The sequence below is a fragment of the Aotus nancymaae genome, unplaced genomic scaffold, assembly GCF_030222135.1.
Source record: "Aotus nancymaae isolate 86718 unplaced genomic scaffold, 86718_ANA_hifiasm-v0.15.2.pri h1tg000003l, whole genome shotgun sequence".
NCBI classification, from domain to species: Eukaryota; Metazoa; Chordata; class Mammalia; order Primates; family Aotidae; genus Aotus; species Aotus nancymaae.
Window position 1 is genome coordinate 72,083,373 of NW_026988414.1, and position 19,658 is coordinate 72,103,030.

The window sequence follows — 19,658 nt, forward strand, 5'->3', positions numbered from 1 at the left end:
CACTGTGCCTGGCTAATTTTTGTATTTTTAGTAGAGACGGGGTTTCAGCATCTTGACCAGGCTAGTCTTGAACTCCTGACCTCAGGTGATCCACCTGCCTTGGCCTCCCAAAGTGCTGGGATTACAGGCATGAGCCACTGTGCCTGGCCAACATTTTTGTTTTCCATATTGTGTTAATGTGAACATGCCAGAATCACAAAATTTTCGCTCATTAAAGGTATTTCCCAAGGGCCAGAAATAAGCAATTTTCCCCCCAGATATCTGGATTATGTTAGATGTTATGATATTGCAATGTCTCTGTAGAATTAGTATGTTATATTCAAAGCCTAAATACAGTATCGTTGTCCTTTGTAGTAAGCTAAATGCTTTTCTTAACCTTGACTCTACCCAGTCAACAAAGAACATGAAAGCCTCTAACAATTTTTCTTCTAAGGCATTCAAGCATAATCAAAGGTAGACAGAATAATATAGTGATACATGTATGCATCATCTAGCTTTAAGAATTACCAACTCACAGCTAGGCTAGTTTCATCTATACCCTATCCACTTCCTGCTCATCATGTTATTTGGAAGCAAATCCCAGACATATCATTTCATCCATGATTATTTCACTTCGTATCTCTAAAAGAAAAAGGATTTTAAAAAAAGTAACCATAATGCCCTAAAATTAACAATTCTTTAATATTATCAAATGGTGTTCAAATTTCAAGTAGTCTCATAAGTGTCATAATTCTTTTAAACATGGCCCAAAATTGTGATTTATTGGTGTATCTTTTAATTTTTAGGTTTCCTCACCATGTTTCACTGACCTCACCTCTCTCTCTTCCTTGTGGTTTAAGAAATCAGGTTATTCTACAGAGTTTCTTAGCTGGGATTTTGCTGACTGCCATCTCTGTGGTGCAGTTTAATGTGATCCTTTGTGCTCTGTATTTCTTGTGAAATGGTCACTGAATCTAGAGGCTTCGTCAAATTCAGGTTGGATTTTCTTATATTTTCTTTATATATTATCTGGAATATTTCTGTAAAGAAAAACATCCCCATATCTATAAGAGGTTACCCAGTGGTTGTTTTTTATAGCAGAGGTAGGATAAAGTCTTGATTCTTTCGTTTCATTTACCACTTTAAAAAACGAGTTAGGCTGGGTGCTGTGGCTCATGCCTGTAATCCGAGCACTTTGAGAGGCCGAGGTGGGCACATCACTTGAGGTCAGGAATTTGAGACCAGCCTGGCCAACATAGTGAAACCCTATCTCTGCTAAAAATACAAAACTTAGCTGGGTGTGGTGGCGCATGCCTGTCGTCCCAGCTACTCGGGAGGCTGAGGCAGAAGAATCGTTTGAACCCACAAAGCAGAGGTTTCAGTGAGCCAAGATTGCATAGCTGCACTCCAGCCTGGGTGACAGAAAAAAAAGAGTTGGTTCCTTAGACTCCTTCATTGTTGAAGGAGGATGTTTTTGTTTTTAACTAGAAGCTTTTAAGATCTTCCTCTATCCTTGGAATTCAGGAATTTAATCAGGATGTGTCTAGTTGATTTTTTTTTAAACCCCATCCCCATTAATGCCTGGAACTTAAACCCTTTATATCTTCAGTCTCACATCTTTCTGCAGTTGTAGAATATTTCTTTCTATTATTTGTTTAATCAGTGCCTTTTCTCAGTCTTTGTTTGTCCCTCTACTTTAGCCCCTCTCACTAACATTTTTTCTCCTGGATCTGAATCTTTGCTCCACATATCTTATATTGTTTCACATGATTTCTTTATCCTAGCTTTGCTCTGTTTTTCTCCTGCTTGCTCTTTTAAGCTATTAATTTGGTCTCAGTAGTGTCCATCCATTTTTCAATTAGCTATTGAATTTTTATAATCATAAAGCATAGTTTTAGCTTCAAGATTTTCCTTAAGTGTGAATAATGGTTATTATTTAATAAGAAATATAGAATAGAAATATGTATTAATTATTATTATAGTTATTATTATTTGGTTCAAGCTGTTGTCAGTCTCCTCTAGCAGTTTGTTCCACCAGGAGCCTTGTGTTTTGGGTTTCCTGTTGTTGTTCATTACTTTAACCCATAGGGTATGTAGTTATTTTCCTTTGTCTAACATATGGCTCTTTTCGCTCCTGGATCTCATCTCCAAGAGTGGACACTTTAAGTGGTGAGTGTTGGGAGATGCAGAAGTAACAGTGCTGTGGGCCTCCTGTAGAGAAGTAGGAAGGACTCATTTGAATTGTCCAACTCCTTTCCGAGAGACCACTAGGAACTTCAGAGCACAGTCTGGTTTGCCCATCTTCTTGGGGTCCACCAGTTTCTATGGACTAGGCTCACAAGAACTGCAGCATTGTCTTTGCCCCAGGACTCCTTGCTTAGGATCTCCTTTCTCCTGCAGAGGGAAAGCATTCTACTAGCTCTTTTTATGTGGATCCTGAGACCTCAGTCCCAGTCCACCCTTCTGGCTCTCCTGGATGCTGGTCTTTTTTTTTTTTTTTTAAGATGGAGTCTTGCTGTATCACCCAGTCAGGAGTGCAGTGGTGTGATCTTGGCCTACTGCAACCTCCGCCTTCCACCTCCCAGATTCTCCTGCCTCAGCCTTTCAAGTAGCTGGGATTACTGGCACTCACCACCATGTCTGGCTAATTTTTGTGTTTTTAGTAGAGACAGGGTTTCACCATTTTGACCAGACTGGTCTTGAACTCCTGACCTCAGGTAATCCACCTGCTTCGGCCTCCCAAAGTGGGGCTTACAGGTATGAGCCACCGTCCCCAGCCAGATGCTGGTCTTAATAATTGCTTCAGGAAAGGTAATTGGTATTTGGATTGGATTTGGAAAGAGAAGACTTCAGGGATGCAATGAAGCTACCATTTTTTCCTGAACCCCTTGGAAGTTCTTAAATTGGATATTTTCTAACTGTATGAGCACACTATATAGATCTTTTGGATGAGGGATTGCAACAGACATCTGAAAAATCCTAAGCCTGGAATTCTCTTCCCTCAGATATCTGGTTAACTTTCATACCTTTGGTCTTTGCTCAAGCCTCACCTTCTCAGTACCTATCCTAACCTCTCTATATTGTAACACCTGTGTCCTGTCTTTGCACTCTGATTCCACTTACTCTGGTCTATTTCTTCCCTAGTTCTTAGCATTATCTCATATACCAGATAATTTTTTTATTTACTACGTTTGGTGATGTGCCTAGAACATCTGACATCTAGAATGAATGAGTATTTTTTTAACATCTTCTTCCTCTGAGTGATGAAATTATTTTCAGAAACAATCATTAAGTTAAATGAAAAATATTTATTATGCAATGAACATTTTCTTTTATTGAGCTTTGTTATAATAATTATGCCAAATAAATAAGAATAATACAGTATAAGGCAGGAAAAAAATCCTCAACTATTTAGCCAGTTGTTTTTATATCTAGTTAATTGTTTTAACTTGGATTCTGCAGTTACAGACTGATATTTTATGTAATTGGTCATTAACAAGTGAAGTTTTTTTTAAGTAAAACTAAGCATTTACAAAAGGTACAATTTACGCAACTATTAATAAAATTACTGGTATGTTTTATCTCCTTTTAACATTGTTTAGTTTTGAAACACTTAGAATAAATTTCAATGTTAAAGATATTGTTCAAATTTAGTAAAATATTTTGAATGTGAACCAAAATTTGTACTTATTAAAGAAAAAAGTTACATCTTGCTATTTACATTGTATTTCGTTGTTTTAAATTTTAGACACAAATACCAAAAGGTCCCGGAAAATGACAGAATTGGAGTGCCTCAAGTTCTGTTTCTTGGTCTTTACAATCACTGTGCTATCTTTGCTTTATTTTGAATCTACCATTTAAATGCACAAGAATGTAGTACCACAGGGATGGAGAAGCCATCTGCATCCTAAGAAAGGGTTGAAAATAACTTCATGTTAAGCAGCCTTCAGGTTTAACAAAGCATGGTGAAGTACTTTTGAAACAAATGTATGTGGCTAAGTTTGCATGGATGGTGGTTAGCTGTAACTGGAAATTTTCCCAGTGAACTTATATGTAGACAACAATTTAAGAATGAATAGTAAATAATCTGATAATTTGAAGCTTGCTATGTATTATTTAAACTCAGCAGTAGCTGCAGTAATTATTTGGAACTTAGACCAACAAAATAATTTTTTCAGGAAGAAGTATTTTTATCACTGACATTGATTAGAATTGCTGGCACATGGTGATAATAAACTGATTTTAGTCAGCTTTTTAATTGTTTATAAATTCTCTACAGACTAAGAATTTCTTTATTACCAGCATCTGTGGTACTGCTCCCAGCATCCCACCCTTGGTATGTCACTAATTATATTTGTAGTTTATTGTCTGTACCCTTGCTCTGTGTCACCATTCCATTATGATGAGGATCTGTGTTTTGTTCCGTGATAGTGCAATCATATAGTTGTTGAATGAAGAAATGAATGAATGAAGCTCAAGTTCAGAGACTTTCTATGTCTTTTTTCTTCTCCAAATTATTTATAAGAGGGATCAGCACATAGTGGGTACTTTACTATTGTTAACTCACTGACTTAAATGCTTGGCATGTATAGTCTCTTTGGACTCTTGCATTTCTTGAAAAAATTGGAATTTTGATTGGGATTGGGTAGATTAACTTGGAGAAATAACATCTGTACTAATTTCTTATTGCTGCTGTAACAAACTACTATAAACTTAATGGCTTAAAACAACACAAACATAGTAGCTTATAATTCTGGAGGTCAGGAATTTGAAATGGGTTTATTGGGCTAAAATCAAGGCGTCAGGAGGACTGCATTCCTTCAGAAGGCTCAAGAATCCTTTTTTTTTTTTTTTGGCCTTCTCTCTAACACATAGAGGTTGCCTGCATTCCTTAGTTTGTTACCCACCTTCCATTCTCAGTGCCAGGAGTCACATCTCCTTCTGACTCACTCTGCCTCCCTCTTTCCTTTATAAGGATGCTTCTGATTGCAATAGGTCCACCTAGATAATTCAGGGTTATCTCCCAGCTCAAGATCTTTAACCTAATCACATATGCAAAATCCCTTTGCTTTGTAAGATAAAATATTACAGGTTCTGGGTATTAGGACATAGACATCTTTGGCGGGACCATTATCTGCCTACTACAGCATTTTAATAATAAATCTTCCTATCTGTGAACAAAATATTTCTCTTCATATATTTAAGTGTTCTTAAATATCTCTCAAGTTTCAACGTGCTGGTCTTTCACTTTTGTCATATTTATTCCTTTAGTATTTTGTATATTTGATGTTGTAAATTTTGATGCTTTTAAAATTTCAGGTTCCAGTTCTTCATTAGTGTATGTAAATACAATTGGTTTTTATTTATTGATCTTCTATTCTGAAACCTTTCTAAAATTCATTTATTTGTTCTAGTAAAATCAGTTGGATTGTCTACATAGATGATCCCATTGTCTGTGAATAAAGACAGTTTTACTTCTTTCCAATCTGGGTGCTTTTTCATTCTTTTTCCTGTCTGATTACAGTGGTCAGAACTTCCGGTAACAGTGTTGTATAGAAGTGGTGAGAGTGGACATCTTGTCTTGTTTCTTATCTTAGGAAGAAAGCTTTCAGTATGAAGTTAACTGTAGTTTTTTTTTTTTTTTTAATAGATGCCCTTTATCAGCTTGAAGAAGTTACTTCTATTCCTGGTTTGCTGAGTTTTAAAATCAGGAATGGATGTTGGATTTTGTCAAATGCTTTTTCTACATTCTCTCATATTGAGATGATCATAGGATTTTTCATTTTTAATATGTTAACATGGTGAATTACTTTGAGTTTACAATACTTTTGATTTCTCTTTTAATTTCTTATTTACCAGTGGGTTATTTAGAAGTGTGTTGCTTAGTTTCAGAATATTTGGGGGATTCAGAGACCTTTCTGTTATTAATTTCTAATTTAATTCTCCTGTGCTCAGATAGGATTCTTTTAAATTAACCAGAACTGGTTCTGTGGCTCAGGATATAGTCTGTCTTTATGAATGCTCTGTGTATACTTGAGAAGAAAGTGTTTTGTGTTGGTGTTAGAGTGTTCTATAAATGTTGATCAATCACGTTGGTTGACAGAGTTGTTCAAGTCTACTATATACTTGCTGATTTGCTATGCACTTGTTCTATCAGTTACGGAGAGAGGGGTATTAAAATCTGACTGTAATTGTGAACTTGTCTATTTCCCCTTACAGTTCTATCACTTATTGCTTCCTGTATTTTTAAGCTCTGTATTGGAGCCATACATGTTTGGGATGGTTATCTTTCTTGATTAATTGACCCTTTTATCATTTGAAATGACCTTCTTTATAACCTTTTGATATTCTTGTCTAATATTAATAAAACCACTTTAGCTTTTTTATTTTTATTTTTTTAGTGAAAGGGTCTCACTGTGTTACCCAGGCCTCTGAGTGGAGTGTGCAGAGTGCAGTGGTGCAGTCATAGCTTACAGCAGCCTCAAACTCTTGCACTCAAGCGATCCTTCTGCCTCAGTCTCCCAAGCAGCTGGGACTACAGGTGTGCATCACCATGCCTGGCTAATTTTAAATTATTTTGTAGAGATTGAGTCTTGCTATGTTGCCCAGGCTAGTCTGAAATTCCTGGCCTTAGGCAAGCCTTAGACTCTTAAAGTGCTGAGATTGTAGGAGTGAGTCATTGTACCTGGACTCACTCCAGCTTTCTTTTGACTAGCATTAGTTTGGTATATATTTTTTCTATCCTTTTGTTTTTATATTTAAAGTGCATTTCTTGTAGGCAGCATATAGCTTGTTTTGTCTTTTTATCCAATCTGACAACCTCTACTTTTAATTGAGGTGTTTAAACTATTTACATTTAATGTGATAATTGATAGGGTTGGGTTTAAGTCTGTTGTCTTGCTATTTGTTTTAGAATTTTCCCATCTGTTCTTTGTTCCCTTTTAATTTTGATCCTACCTCCTTTTGGATTAATTGAATATTGTTTATCAATGTAATCCCATTTATCAATTATCTTTTAATGATATTTAGATAAATTTTTTATGTATTTGCCCATGTAATTACTATTTCCAGTGCTCTTCATTCCTTTGTGGAGATCTTAGTTTTTATCTGGTATCAGTTTCCTTCTTCCTCAAGGACTTCCTTTAACATTTCTTTCAGTTCGGATCTGCTGGTGACAAATTCCTTCTTAAAAATCTTTATTTTCTTTGAAAATTTTTCATTTAAAAGTTCATATTTACTTAACCATCCAACGAAATAGTGGGTGCCAATCATGTGCCAGGTACTATCCTAGGCATTTGAATATAACACTGTCCAAAATGAGGGGGAAAAAAAATCTATCTTCATGGAGCTTAAATTCTGCTCAGGTAAGACTGGTACCAAGTAAATATAAAGTAACAAAAAAGTGGTAAGAGCTATGAATAAAAAAAAAGCTGGCGAAGGGAAAAATAGTAGTGTGGTTTAGGTGACATGGGTTTTCAGTAGGATGGTTAGGAAAAGTCTTACCTGAAAAGATAATATTTAAGCCAAGATTTGAAGATGAAGGAGTGAGTCATGTGGATATCTTAAGAGAAGAGAATTTCAGATAGAACAACTATTGTAAAAGCCCTGAGGTTTATAATAATCAGTTTGCCTAGTGGGTTGAAGGAACAGGAAGGAGGCCACTGTGGCTGATCAGAGTGCACAGCGGGTGTATGCTAGAGGACAAGAGCAGAGAGGCAGTGTAGGCCTAGACCATGGAGTGCGTTGCAGGAGCTTCTGAATGAGATAGAGAGCTATTGCAGGGCTGTAAGCTGGAAGTGACATGATCTGACTTATTTTTTAAAGGATCACTCTGGCAATTGTATTGAGAATAAATTCTGTGCTGGAGAAGGGAAGCAAGAACAGAAATGGAAAAGCCAGTTAGGAGATTATTATAATCAACTAGAGAGAATGATGATAATTTAGGCAAGATCTGTAAGAAGTAGTTGAATTATGGCTGTTTTGAAGATAAACATGAAGGATTTGCCGATGGATTGGATACAGGTGTGAGAAAAGAAGAGGAGTCAAGAATTATTCCATGATTTAGCCAAGGAAATGGAAGGATAGAATTATTTTCTTCAGTGTTGCATATAGAAACCTGAAAAAGAAAAAGATTATTTTCTGAGGTGAAAAAATTGTGGAGTCAAATGTCTATTAACAGCCTAGCACAGAGTTGGTACTTACAATGAGAAGGTTAGGAGTTCAAGTTAGGGACTGTTAATTTTGAGATAACTATTAGACCTTTACATGGAGATGTTGATTAAGTGATTAAATGTAGCATTTTGGAAGGCAAGAGAGTAGTCTAAACTGGGGATCTCCTGGAAGTTGTTGGCCATATCTTTAAAAAAATTATAAAGTAATTTGGGAAGAATTGAAATCTTTTGACTGTTTCTATCCAACAAGAGACATATATAAGAATGTTCATAACAGTATTATTTGTAGTTAACTTAAACTGGAAAAAGGACCCATCAGCAAATAAAAAAGAAAAAGAAAGGATGGTATCATCATAGAATGTATTTAAGAATAATGAAAATGAATGAACATGCAATGACATCGATGAAGCCAAATGTAAAATCATTCTTTATGATTCCACTCATATAACGAAAACTAAACTATAGTATTAGAAGTCAGGATGGAGAATTTTTTAAGGGAGGAAGAAGCAGATAGTGATTCGAAGACAGCAAGCACAGAGGACCTTCTGGAAATCTGCTAATGTTCAAGTTATTCACCTGGGTGGTGATGTGTTTGCTTTGTCATCATTCATTGAGCTGTACATTTATATTTTGGATGCTTTTTTATATATATGTTACATTTCTTAAAAAATAAAACAAAACATTAAATTATCGTGTTAACACATTGCCTTCCAAAGAATTTGTTGACCAGACTCTAGTTGTGAAAGCTGTACTTGACTCCTAGCTATGCTTCTGGTTCACACTAGTCATGAAACACACAGGATAATTCATTTAAACTGTGTTGGGAAGAGTGTTGTGCCACTGACCAAATTCCAAATATTGGGAAAGAGGGAGAATTACAACAACTGAAGGAATTAGTGCAGGGCTTATCATATTTGCTTTGACATCAAAAATGTTACTCTCTTTTTAAGTTTGGAATTTGAAATGATTAGAGAAAACACAGTAGGAAATCTTAAATTTAAATATAGCACTAAAACTCCAAACCCCACATATGGAACTATAAGAGCATTATTTCTCAGTAGAATGTAGTAACCTTATAAAACATATCTAAGTTGAATTAGGTATATGTTAATTATTTTGAACTTTGAGCATTAAGATGAGTCTGTAATTTATTTGTTGTTTCTATAAGGATGTTTACAGTGTTTATTAAGAATATGAAAGCCACCTATATAGTATAGTCACTTAAGACCCAAATCCCACTCTAATGTATCCATCAGTTATGTCCTCCCTGACATTTTGATTTAATTGCTTTGGTTCCTCACTACATCTCAATAGGTTGGAATTATAGATCAAATCTAACAAGATAAAATATAATGGGGCTAATCTAAGGTGTTATGTTTAGGTTCAAGATGAATAAAGGGAAGTATGATTTACCAACATAGGTAATAAAGTTTCACGAGGTTATATTGATTTAAGGTCAAACTCTTCAGTGGTACTACCCCTCAAAAGGTTAATGTGATTATAGGCAACACTATTGCAAGTAATGGGAGATAATTAGACTATACCAAGAGGATTACAGTAAGTTTATGGCACCATATTTTAAGAGTGATACTGACAAACTAGAGCTCATCCAAAGGAAAGCACCAGGTGTTAAGGGGTTATAAAAAATGGATGGCCACATGCGGTGCCTTACACCTGTAATCCCAGCACCTGGGGAGGCCAAGGCAGACGGATCACTTGAGGTCAGGAGTTTGAGAGCAGCCTGACCAACATGGTGTAATCCTGTCTCTACTAAAAATACAAAAATTAGCTGGGCATGGTGGCGCATGCCTGTAATTCAAGCTACTCGGGAGGCTGAGGCAGGAAAAAATAGCTTGAACCCACGAGGCAAAGGTTGCTGTGAGCTGAGATTGCACCATTGCACTCCAGCCTGGTCAACAAGAGCGAAACTCTGTCTCAAAAAAAAAAAAAAAAAAAAAAAAAGAATGGATTACATGGCTGAAGAAATTGGGACTATGAAGTCTTACAGCAATTCTTTAAGGCAGTATCTCCATTTTACAGAAAGAATACTGAGGCTTCAAGAGAATGATTTATTAAAATGTAACTAAAAAGTGGTTGGCTCAGGACCCACATCTCATGATTCTTAATCTGATATTCTGTTTCGAAATATTGGCTTTTAAATTTATTTTTTAAAAGTCTGGCTGTTAGCCTATATATGAGAGAAACTTGAAGCTGTAAGGAAAGGGTTACAGATTAAATGAATGAAAAACGAAAGAGAATGCTCAGGGTAGAAAGATCAATATGAGAAAATACCTTGGTTATCACTATTATACGTTTATCAGTTATTATAGAAATGTATTATCTTTTACGTATTTTTCTCTTTCTCTTTTTCAAGGTTTTTGATTCCAATGAAGAATCTGGGTATCTTGTTCTCACCATAGTTGTATCAGGTCATTTCTTCATTTTCCAAGGACAGACACTACTGGTAAGTTTTATGCATAATAGTTTAATATGGAAATATATCTTTGTCTTCTTAGCTTTACATGAATTTTTGTATTCTCAAGCTTCTTTAGTCTCACTGAAATTCATCAAGGTCAACACATTAAACGTTTATCAAATGTGCTATAACGGTGGAAAATATAGAAACATACTGAATATTGCTGGCACTTAAGGGGTTTAGGATTTTTTTGGGAGTCAGAGTGGATCAAAAAATTGAAATTAACTAGTATGATAAAGGATTCTGTAGTAAGGGAGACTGAGTTAAGATAGGCTAGGTTAACAGAGACAAGTGTGGGGAGTTTTCCAGGTAGGGAAAACAGTATATACAGAGGGATAGATGTGCAGAAATAACTAAAAGAAAACAAAAAGATAGTATTATTGATTGATAGAGTCTTCCATAAAACTCTAATTTTATAAATATGCATGTGTTCTTTACTCCGAATACATATACGAAATTTTGGAATGAAGAAATATGTAAAGAAAATAAGAATCAACTTGCTTGAAAGTTAGGTTTTATTTGGTACATAGAAACCAAATGAACAAAGAAACAAAACAATTAGTAACTTCCAATCAAATTGTTACAAGAAAGGAAGATATAATGGAAGGTTATTATATCATTTAGCTGTGAACGGTGGCTACATTGACATAAATTCATACAACATATATTTACTGAATATCTGCATGGGCATAATTATTGAGTAAATATTGAGTAATTAGTATATGCTAGGCATTTTAGGGGAGGCTAGGGATATAGCAGTGAACAGTGAAGACAAAAATCCCTTTCATTATGGGATATCATGATTCTAGTGGGGAAAATCAGCAATAAACAAATAGGTCAAATACATTTTAAAAACATTACTTTTTGTTGGATCTCTTACATATTCTATCATAATATGGTAGGATCTCACATGTGTATATTGTGATGATTCATCTTTCCACTGAAATGAAATATAGCCTTCTCATTGAATGTGAGATGACCTGCAAAGTCATCTTTGTGTTCCTGATGACTTTTAAAACTGCAGCATGAGTTGTGTTAATTTGCTTTATCTGCTACTGTCAGGGTCTGCATCAGTTGCAAGAGATAAGGTTTTTTCAGCTGCTAATGAGTACTACAAATGGTAGACTTGAAGGATACCTAGTGCACAGCTAGTTCTCCCTGTCAAAATCATGGGTCTTTGCTGAATGGTGATATTAATGCATTTTGGCTTCCTCAGGCACAGGAGACCACCTCATACTTTGTCTCTGCTCCATCTTTTTGCCCCAGTGGTAACTATTGTGAACAAATGGATAGAAATTTCTTTGTATCATACATAGAAGGATTTTTGCACTGTAGTCACAAAACCCAGTTTATCAAATTCCAAGATATCCGCTACTGAGAAATGTAAGGGTAACTGCAATTTGGTGCATGTTGCCTCACAACTTATCAGTCAAGAAAGGACCACAGATATGATAGTGATCCCATTAGATTATAAGGGGGCTGAAAAATTCCTATGACCTGTGACATCTTAATGATACTGGCCCTCTGTATGCATAGGCTAATGTGCATGTTTGTGTCTTAGTTTTAACAAAAAGTTTTAGAAGTACGACAACTTAAAAAATGTAAAAATACAAAAAATATTATTATATATGTTTTATTATAAAACAGTCCAAATGTTTTGTAAAAATTTAAAAAGTTTATAAAGTGAAAATGTTATAGTAAGCTAAGGTTAATTTGTGATCAAAGAAAGATAAATTTTTAAAATAAATTTATTGAAGCCTGAGTGTACAGTGTTTATAAAGTCTATAATAGTGTACAGTAATGTCCTAGGCCACCATATTCACTCACCATTCACTCACTGACTTACCCAGAGCAGTTTTTACCTTGCAGGCTCCATTCACGTTAAGTGCCCTTATACAGGTATAATTTTTACTTTACTTTTTCTATACTTAGATATGCTTAGACATACAAATACCTAGCATTGTGTTAGCATTACAGTTGCCTGCAGTGTTCAGTACCGTAACATGCTGTACAGGTTTGTAACCTAGGAGCAATGGGGTATCCCACATGGCTAGGTGTATAGTAGGCTGTACCATTGAGGTTTGTGTAAGTGCACTGTATGATAGTCACATAATGACAAGATCACCTCATGACACATTTCTTAGAACATATCCCCATTGTTAAGTGACACATGACTATACATATATAACTTAAATATGGCAATATTTTTTTAAAAATCTGTTTAAAAATTATTTTTAAAAATCACTTTTATTGAGGTATAATTTACATAAAATTCTCTGACTTTAAGTGTTCAATTTGATGTGTTCTGATAAATGTATATAGTCATGTAACCATCACCACAATCATAATATAGAACATTTAGATTAAACCAGTTTCCTTGTGCATCTTTGTAGTCAGCCTCCTCTGCCTACCCTCAGCATCTAGCAGCCATTGATCTGCTGTCACTCTAGTTTTGCCTTTTATTTTTTATAATTAATTTTTATTTATATATTTTAATTGACAGATAAAATTGTATATATTTACTGTGTACACCATTATTTTGAAGTATATATACATTGTAGAATGACTAAATCTAGCTAATTAACATATGCATTACCTCACTATAGTTTTGCCTTTTCTAGAATTCATGTAATGGAATCATATGATCTGCTGTCTTTTGAGTCGGGCATCTTCCATTTAGCATAATTTAAAATTCATCCCTGTTGTTCCATGTTATCAGTAGCTGATTACTTTTCATTACTGAACAGTATTCGTTGCATAGGTAAGCCTATTTGCTTATTCAACTTTTGATAGACATTGGGGTTGCTTTCATTTTTTTAGCTGTTATGAATAACACTGCTGAATATTTGTATATGAGCCTTTATATGGGCATGTTTTCGTTTTTCATTGTTAAATGCCCAAGAGAGGAACTGCTGAGCCATATGGCGTGTCTGTGTTTAACTTTATAGGAAATTGCAAAGCTATTTTCCAAAGTTGCATTCTCATAAGCAATGTATGAGGGTTCCACACGTTCCACATCCTTACAAGGCTTGGTATTGTCAGTCTTTTCAATTTTAACTATCCTAATAAGTGTATAGTGTTATCTCATGGTGGTTTTAATTTGCATTTCCTTAATGACTAATACCGTTGAGCATCTTTTCATGTATTTATTTGCCATATGTATGTCTCATTGGTGAAGTGTCTGTTCATGCCTTGAGTTGTTTGCCTTCTTATATTTGAATTAAGAATTCCTACTCTGGTTACAGCTCTTTTATTAGAAACATGTTCTTTGAATATTTCTCCCAGTTTATGACTTATCTTTTCATTTCTTAGTGTCTTTTGAAGAGCAGATGTTAAAAATTTTGAAGTTCAATATTTTTTTCTCTTATGGTTCATCTTTTTGTATACTACTTAGGAAATTTTTACCTATGCCAAGATTGCAAATTTTTTTTTTTTTTTTTTGAGTCAAGATCTTGCTCGGTTTTCTAGGCTGGAATACAGTGGTGTGAACACAGCTCACTGCAGCCTTGACCTCCCAGGCTCAAGTGGTCCTCCCATCTCAGCCTCCTGAGTAGCTGGGACTATAGGCATACACCATCATTCCTGGCTAATTTGTTTTATTTTTGTAGAGACAGGATCTCACTACGTTGCGTAGGCTGTTCTCAAACTCCTGGACTCGGGTGATCCTCTCACCTTGGCTTCTCAGTGTTGGGATTATAGGCAAGAGCCACTGTGCCTGGCTGCAAACGTTTTTTCAAATGTTTTCTTCTAGATGTTTTATGGTTTCAGCTCTTATATTTAGGCCTGTAATTCATTATGAAATTTTTTAGTATTTAATGTTATTATTTTTATTATTTCATACAGTGTTCCATCTTTCCCACAGTTAAAGCAATGTGGTATTGATGAAAATTACTATAATATGGAATATGACCATGGATCTTAGGCAATTTACTTTTGGAACTTGAATTCTAATATATGGTGAAAGTTAAGAATTTGGGTTTATTTTTTGCATTTGGATATCAATTATTTTAGTACCATTTATTGAAAAGACTAGCTTCAATTCCCTCATTGAATTACCTTGGTATCATTGCTGAAAATTAATTTGCTAAGTATCTGTTAGTCTATTTCTGGACTCTCTTTTCTGTTCCGTTGATCTAGATGTCTATCCATATTCCAATAACACACTGTCTTTACTTCTGCTTTGCTGTAATTTTTGAAATCAGGTAGTTTAATTCTTCCAACTGTGTTCTTTTTCAAAGTTGTTTTGACTATTATAAGTCATTTGCGTTTCCATATAAATTTTAGAATGATGTTTCCTACAGAAAAGCTTACTTGGATTTTGTTGGGACTGATTTGAATCTATAAATCAATTTGAAGAGAATTGACTTCTGACTTTTCCCATCTTCTAACTAGTGAGCATATTTTAAACTCTCCATTTATTGATATTTTCTTTGATTTCCTCATCAGTGTTTTGTAGTTTTCACAATACAGGTCTTACACATACTTTGCTAAATTTATCTACAAGTATTTCATATTTTTTATATTCTTGTAGGTAGGATTTTAAAATTTCAATATCTAATAGTTTGTTGCTGATGTGTAGAAACATAATTGATTTTTAAATATTGACCTTGTATCCTGTGATCTTGCTAAACTCATTTATTAGTTCTATAGCTTTTTGTAGGTTCTTTAGGGTTTTCTACATAGATGATCTGTGTTCTGTAAATAAAGATGTTTTACATTCTTCCTTTCAATCTGTATACTCTCCCTGCCCGCCTCACCCACTTTCCACAGATTATGCTGGCTAGGATGTCCTTTACAATGTTGAATAGCAATGGTGAGAGTTGATATCCTTGCCTTGTTTCCCCATCTTAGGGGGAAAGCATTTAGTGTTTTTACCATTAAATATAATGTTAGCTGTAGGTTTTTTCATAGATCCAATTCATGAAACCAAAGAAGTTCCCTTCTATTCCTAGTTTGCTAAGGGATTTGTTTTTTTCCCTTGGAGCTTCTGGTATTTATCTATTTTTAAATTAAAATTACATATATTGATATACATATATTTAAGGTGTACAATGTAATGTTTTGATATACATTGTAAAATGATGACTATAGTCAAGCTAATTAAAATATAATTACCTCACAATTACCATTTTGTACATGTATGGTGAGAATACTTAAGATCTATTCTAGCAGATTTCAGGTATACAGTCTAGTGCTATTAACTATACTTACCATGATGTACATTACATCTTTAGAATTTATTCATCCTATAGAACTGAAGCTTTGTACCCTATAACCAACATCTCCTAATTTCCTCCACCTTCCCTGGCCCACTCCTGTTAACCATTATTCTGTTCTCTGCTTCTATGAATTTTACTTTTTTAGATCTCATATACAAGTGAGATCATGTAATATTTTTTGTTTTGTGTCTGGTTTATTTCACTTAGCAAATGTACTCCAGGTTCATCCATGTTGTTGAAAATGGTAGGATACCTTCTTTATTAATGCTGAATAATATTCGTGTGTGTATGTGTGCATATATACATAATTTTTTATCCACTTATCCATTGATGGACACTTAGGTTATTTCTGTATCTTGACTAATGTTAGTAATGCTGCAGTGAATGTGGAGTACAGATACCTCTTCAAAATACTAATTTCATTTCCTTTGGACATATACTCAGAAGTAGGATTGCTGGGTCTATATGGTAATCCTATTTATAATTTTTTTGAGGAAACTCCTTATTTTCCAAAATGGCTAGACCAGTTTACATCACTACCAACAGTGTACAAGGATTCCTTTTTCTCAGTATCCTCACCAATACTTCTTGTCTTCTGTCTCTTTGATAATAGCCATCCTAAGAAGTATGAGGTGATATGTCATTGCGGTATTGATTTGCATTTCCCTGATGATTAGTAATGTTGAACACTTTTTCTTATACTTGTTGGCCATTATATGTCATCTGTGGAAAATGCTTATTCAGGTCCTTTGCTAATTTTAAAAAATTTTTAAATTTAAATTAAAATTTTTTTAAACAGAGTTTTTCACTCTTGTCACCCAGGCTGAAAAATAATAAGTAAATTTATTATTTGAATAAATTTATTATTTAAAATTTTATGTTTTTTTCAGTTCTTACTGAATCAACTTTTATTGTAGAAGTATTTGATTTTTTTAAATTATGTACATATGTCTGATAAAAATAAGAATACATGTTTAAAATATATTTTGCCCCCTAAATTAAAGAATAATTTTCATCAGTTCATGCCATTTATTCATAATCTTTCTTGGCCTCCACAAAAACCAACACATAGAAGAGCGAACACATTTGGATTGTAATGCATTTATAACACACGTAATTTTATGTTGGTATTACATTTACACACCCTCTCCTGTCATACTAATCTGGGTCATGATACATTTTTAGAATTTTTTTTTGAGTCTCACTCTGTTGCCCAGGATGGTGTGCAATGGCATGATCTCCGCTTCCTGGGTTCAAGTGATTCTGATTCTCCTGCCTCAGCCTCCTGAGTAGCTAGGATTACAGGTGCCCGCCAACATGCCCAGCTAATTTTTGTATTTTTAGTAGAGACGGGGTTTCACCATGTTGGCCAGGGTGGTCTCAAACTCCTGATCTTAGGTGATCCATCTGCCTCGGCCTCCAAAAGTGCTGGGATTACAGGTGTGAGCCACCATGCCTGGCCTTAGAATTTTTTCATAAAAGGTAGAGACAGGACAGCCATGGAAAGTTTTAGCCATTTTGGTCTTAGTGCAAGAACTCAATCACTGGCATGGATTTAAATATCCTGTTTGTATTTTTGAAGTTTTGTGGAAGCTGCACCCACAAAAGCCCTCCAAAAAATAGTAACAGCCTCATGTGTGTGATATGTTTATGTAAAACTCAAAACAGGTCAGCAAGGCTTTGGGCTTTCTTCTTGGTCCTGGGAAGTTATTTAAACTTAATTTCCCTTAACCATCATAGGTTTCTGGTTGGTACTCCCTGTGAGGTCCATGGGAATTTAATGCTTCAGATTAAACTGCATGCATAGTATCTAGTAATACTATAGATTTCCATCTTGTTTGTTCATATAGCACCTGCATTCAACTGGGGACATCACTGCCAGAGGGCTCCATGGAGACCTACCACTAGACTCTTCTGTTTGTCATTTATGTCAAAGGTCTGGTATAGCAAGAAGGCTGAGATACTTTTTTTTTTTTTTTGAGACAGAGTCTTGCTCTGTCACTCAGGCTAGAGTGCAGTGACACAATCTCGGCTCACTGCAACCTCTGTCTCCCGAGTTCAAGCAATTCTTCCGCTTCAGCCTCCCGAGTAGCTGGGATTACAGGCACGCACCACCACGCCCAGCTAAGTTTTGTATTTTTAGTAGAGATGGGGTTTCACCATGTTGGTCAGGCTGGTCTTGAACTCCTGACCTCGTGATCTGCCCACCTCAGCCTCCCAAAGTACTGAGATTACACGCGTGAGCCACCGTGCCCAGCCTGTCTTAACCATTTTTAAGTGTACATGTCAGTGATATTAAAGTACATTCATGTCATTGTGCTACCATCAGCACTATCCATCTCCAGAACTCTTCATCTTGCAAAACAAAAACTCTGTGCCCATTAAACAACTGCCCATTCCTTCTCCCCCTAGCCCTTGGTAACCATTTCTATTTCTATGAATTTGACTACTGTAGGTACCTCACATAATGCTGATATAGTTTGGATGTTTGTCCCCTCCAAATCTCATGTTGAAATGTAATCCCCAGTGTTGGAGGTGGGGCCTGTAGGAGGTATATCCCCCATGAATGGCTTGGTGCTGTCCTCACGATAATAAATGAGTTCTTGCTCTGAGTTCATGCAAGATCTGTTTGTTTAAAAGAATACGGTACCCCCCTCCCCCACAACCTGTCTCTTTTTCTTCTTTTTGCCATGTGACATGCCTTCTCTCCCTTTGCCTTCTGCCATGATTGGAAACTTTTTGAGGCCTCACCAGAAGCTGAATAGATAGTAGTGCCATGCTTCCTATATGGCCTGCAGAACTGTGAAACAAATAAACCTCTTTTCTTCATAAATTACCCAGCCTCAGGTATTCCTTTATAGCAATGCAAAAACAGCCTAATACAAGTGGAATCATATAGCATTTGTCTTTTTGCACTGGCTTTTGGACTGTTTCACTTAGCATAATGTTATCAAGATTGCTCCATGATATATCATGTCATATGATACATGAATATTAAGCTGAATAATATTTCACTGTAGGTATATACCACATTTTGTTTACTGATTTATCTGCCAGTGGACATTGGGTTATTAATACCTTTTGCCTATTGTGAATAATGCTACTATGAACTTGAGTGCACAAATATCCCTTTGAAACCCTGCTTTCAATTCATTTGGGTATGTACTCATAGGTAGAATTGCTGGATTATATGGTAATTCTATTTTTGATTTTTTTGAGGAATTGCTGTACTCATCTCCACAGGGGCTGTATGTACCATTTTACATTCCTAGCAATAGTGCCTAAGAGTTCCAATTTCTCTACATCCTTGCCAATGCTTATTATTTTCTGTTTTTTAAAATAGTATTGAGCTTAGCAGGTAGAAGGTTGTGTCTCCTTATGGTTTTGATTTGCATTTCTTTAATGATTAGAGAGGCTGAGCATCTATTATGTATTGCCCATTTTTGTATCTTGTTTAGAGAAATGTCTATTCGGTTTTGTTAATTTAAAAAAAAAAAATTTAACAATTTATTTTCTTTAAGTGCTTCTGGTCAGGCTTTGGCAGAGCTCTCTGGATTCCTCTGGTCTTTTTTTGAGCTGCTGCTGCTGCAACTTTTAAAGCCTGTTTTTGCTTCTTCAGCTTTTGAGTCTCTTGGAACATCCGGAATGCACAGAGCCTTCTCAGTCAGGACTTGGCAGTGGGTTGCTCCGTCAAAAAGGTGTACTCAGTGCCCAGCATGTCTTCTCAGAGACATCATATTGGCTTAACAAAGGTTTTTTGAGCATCTTTTTCCTCTGTACAGTGCTCATCACCAAATAGTATTTGTGAGCTTT

General features: G+C 35.3%; 1 protein-coding gene across 2 annotated transcripts in view; it reads left to right on the forward strand.

Moving 5' to 3' along the window:
• Nucleotides 1-19,658, forward strand: part of REC114 (REC114 meiotic recombination protein) — a 104,278-nt gene that overhangs the window by 11,640 nt on the left and 72,980 nt on the right. For both annotated transcript variants that reach the window (XM_012475890.2, XM_012475891.3), the window contains exon 2: nucleotides 10,525-10,614. In XM_012475890.2, coding sequence (XP_012331313.1) covers nucleotides 10,525-10,614 — 90 coding nt within the window. The remainder of the gene's footprint in view (nucleotides 1-10,524; nucleotides 10,615-19,658) is intronic.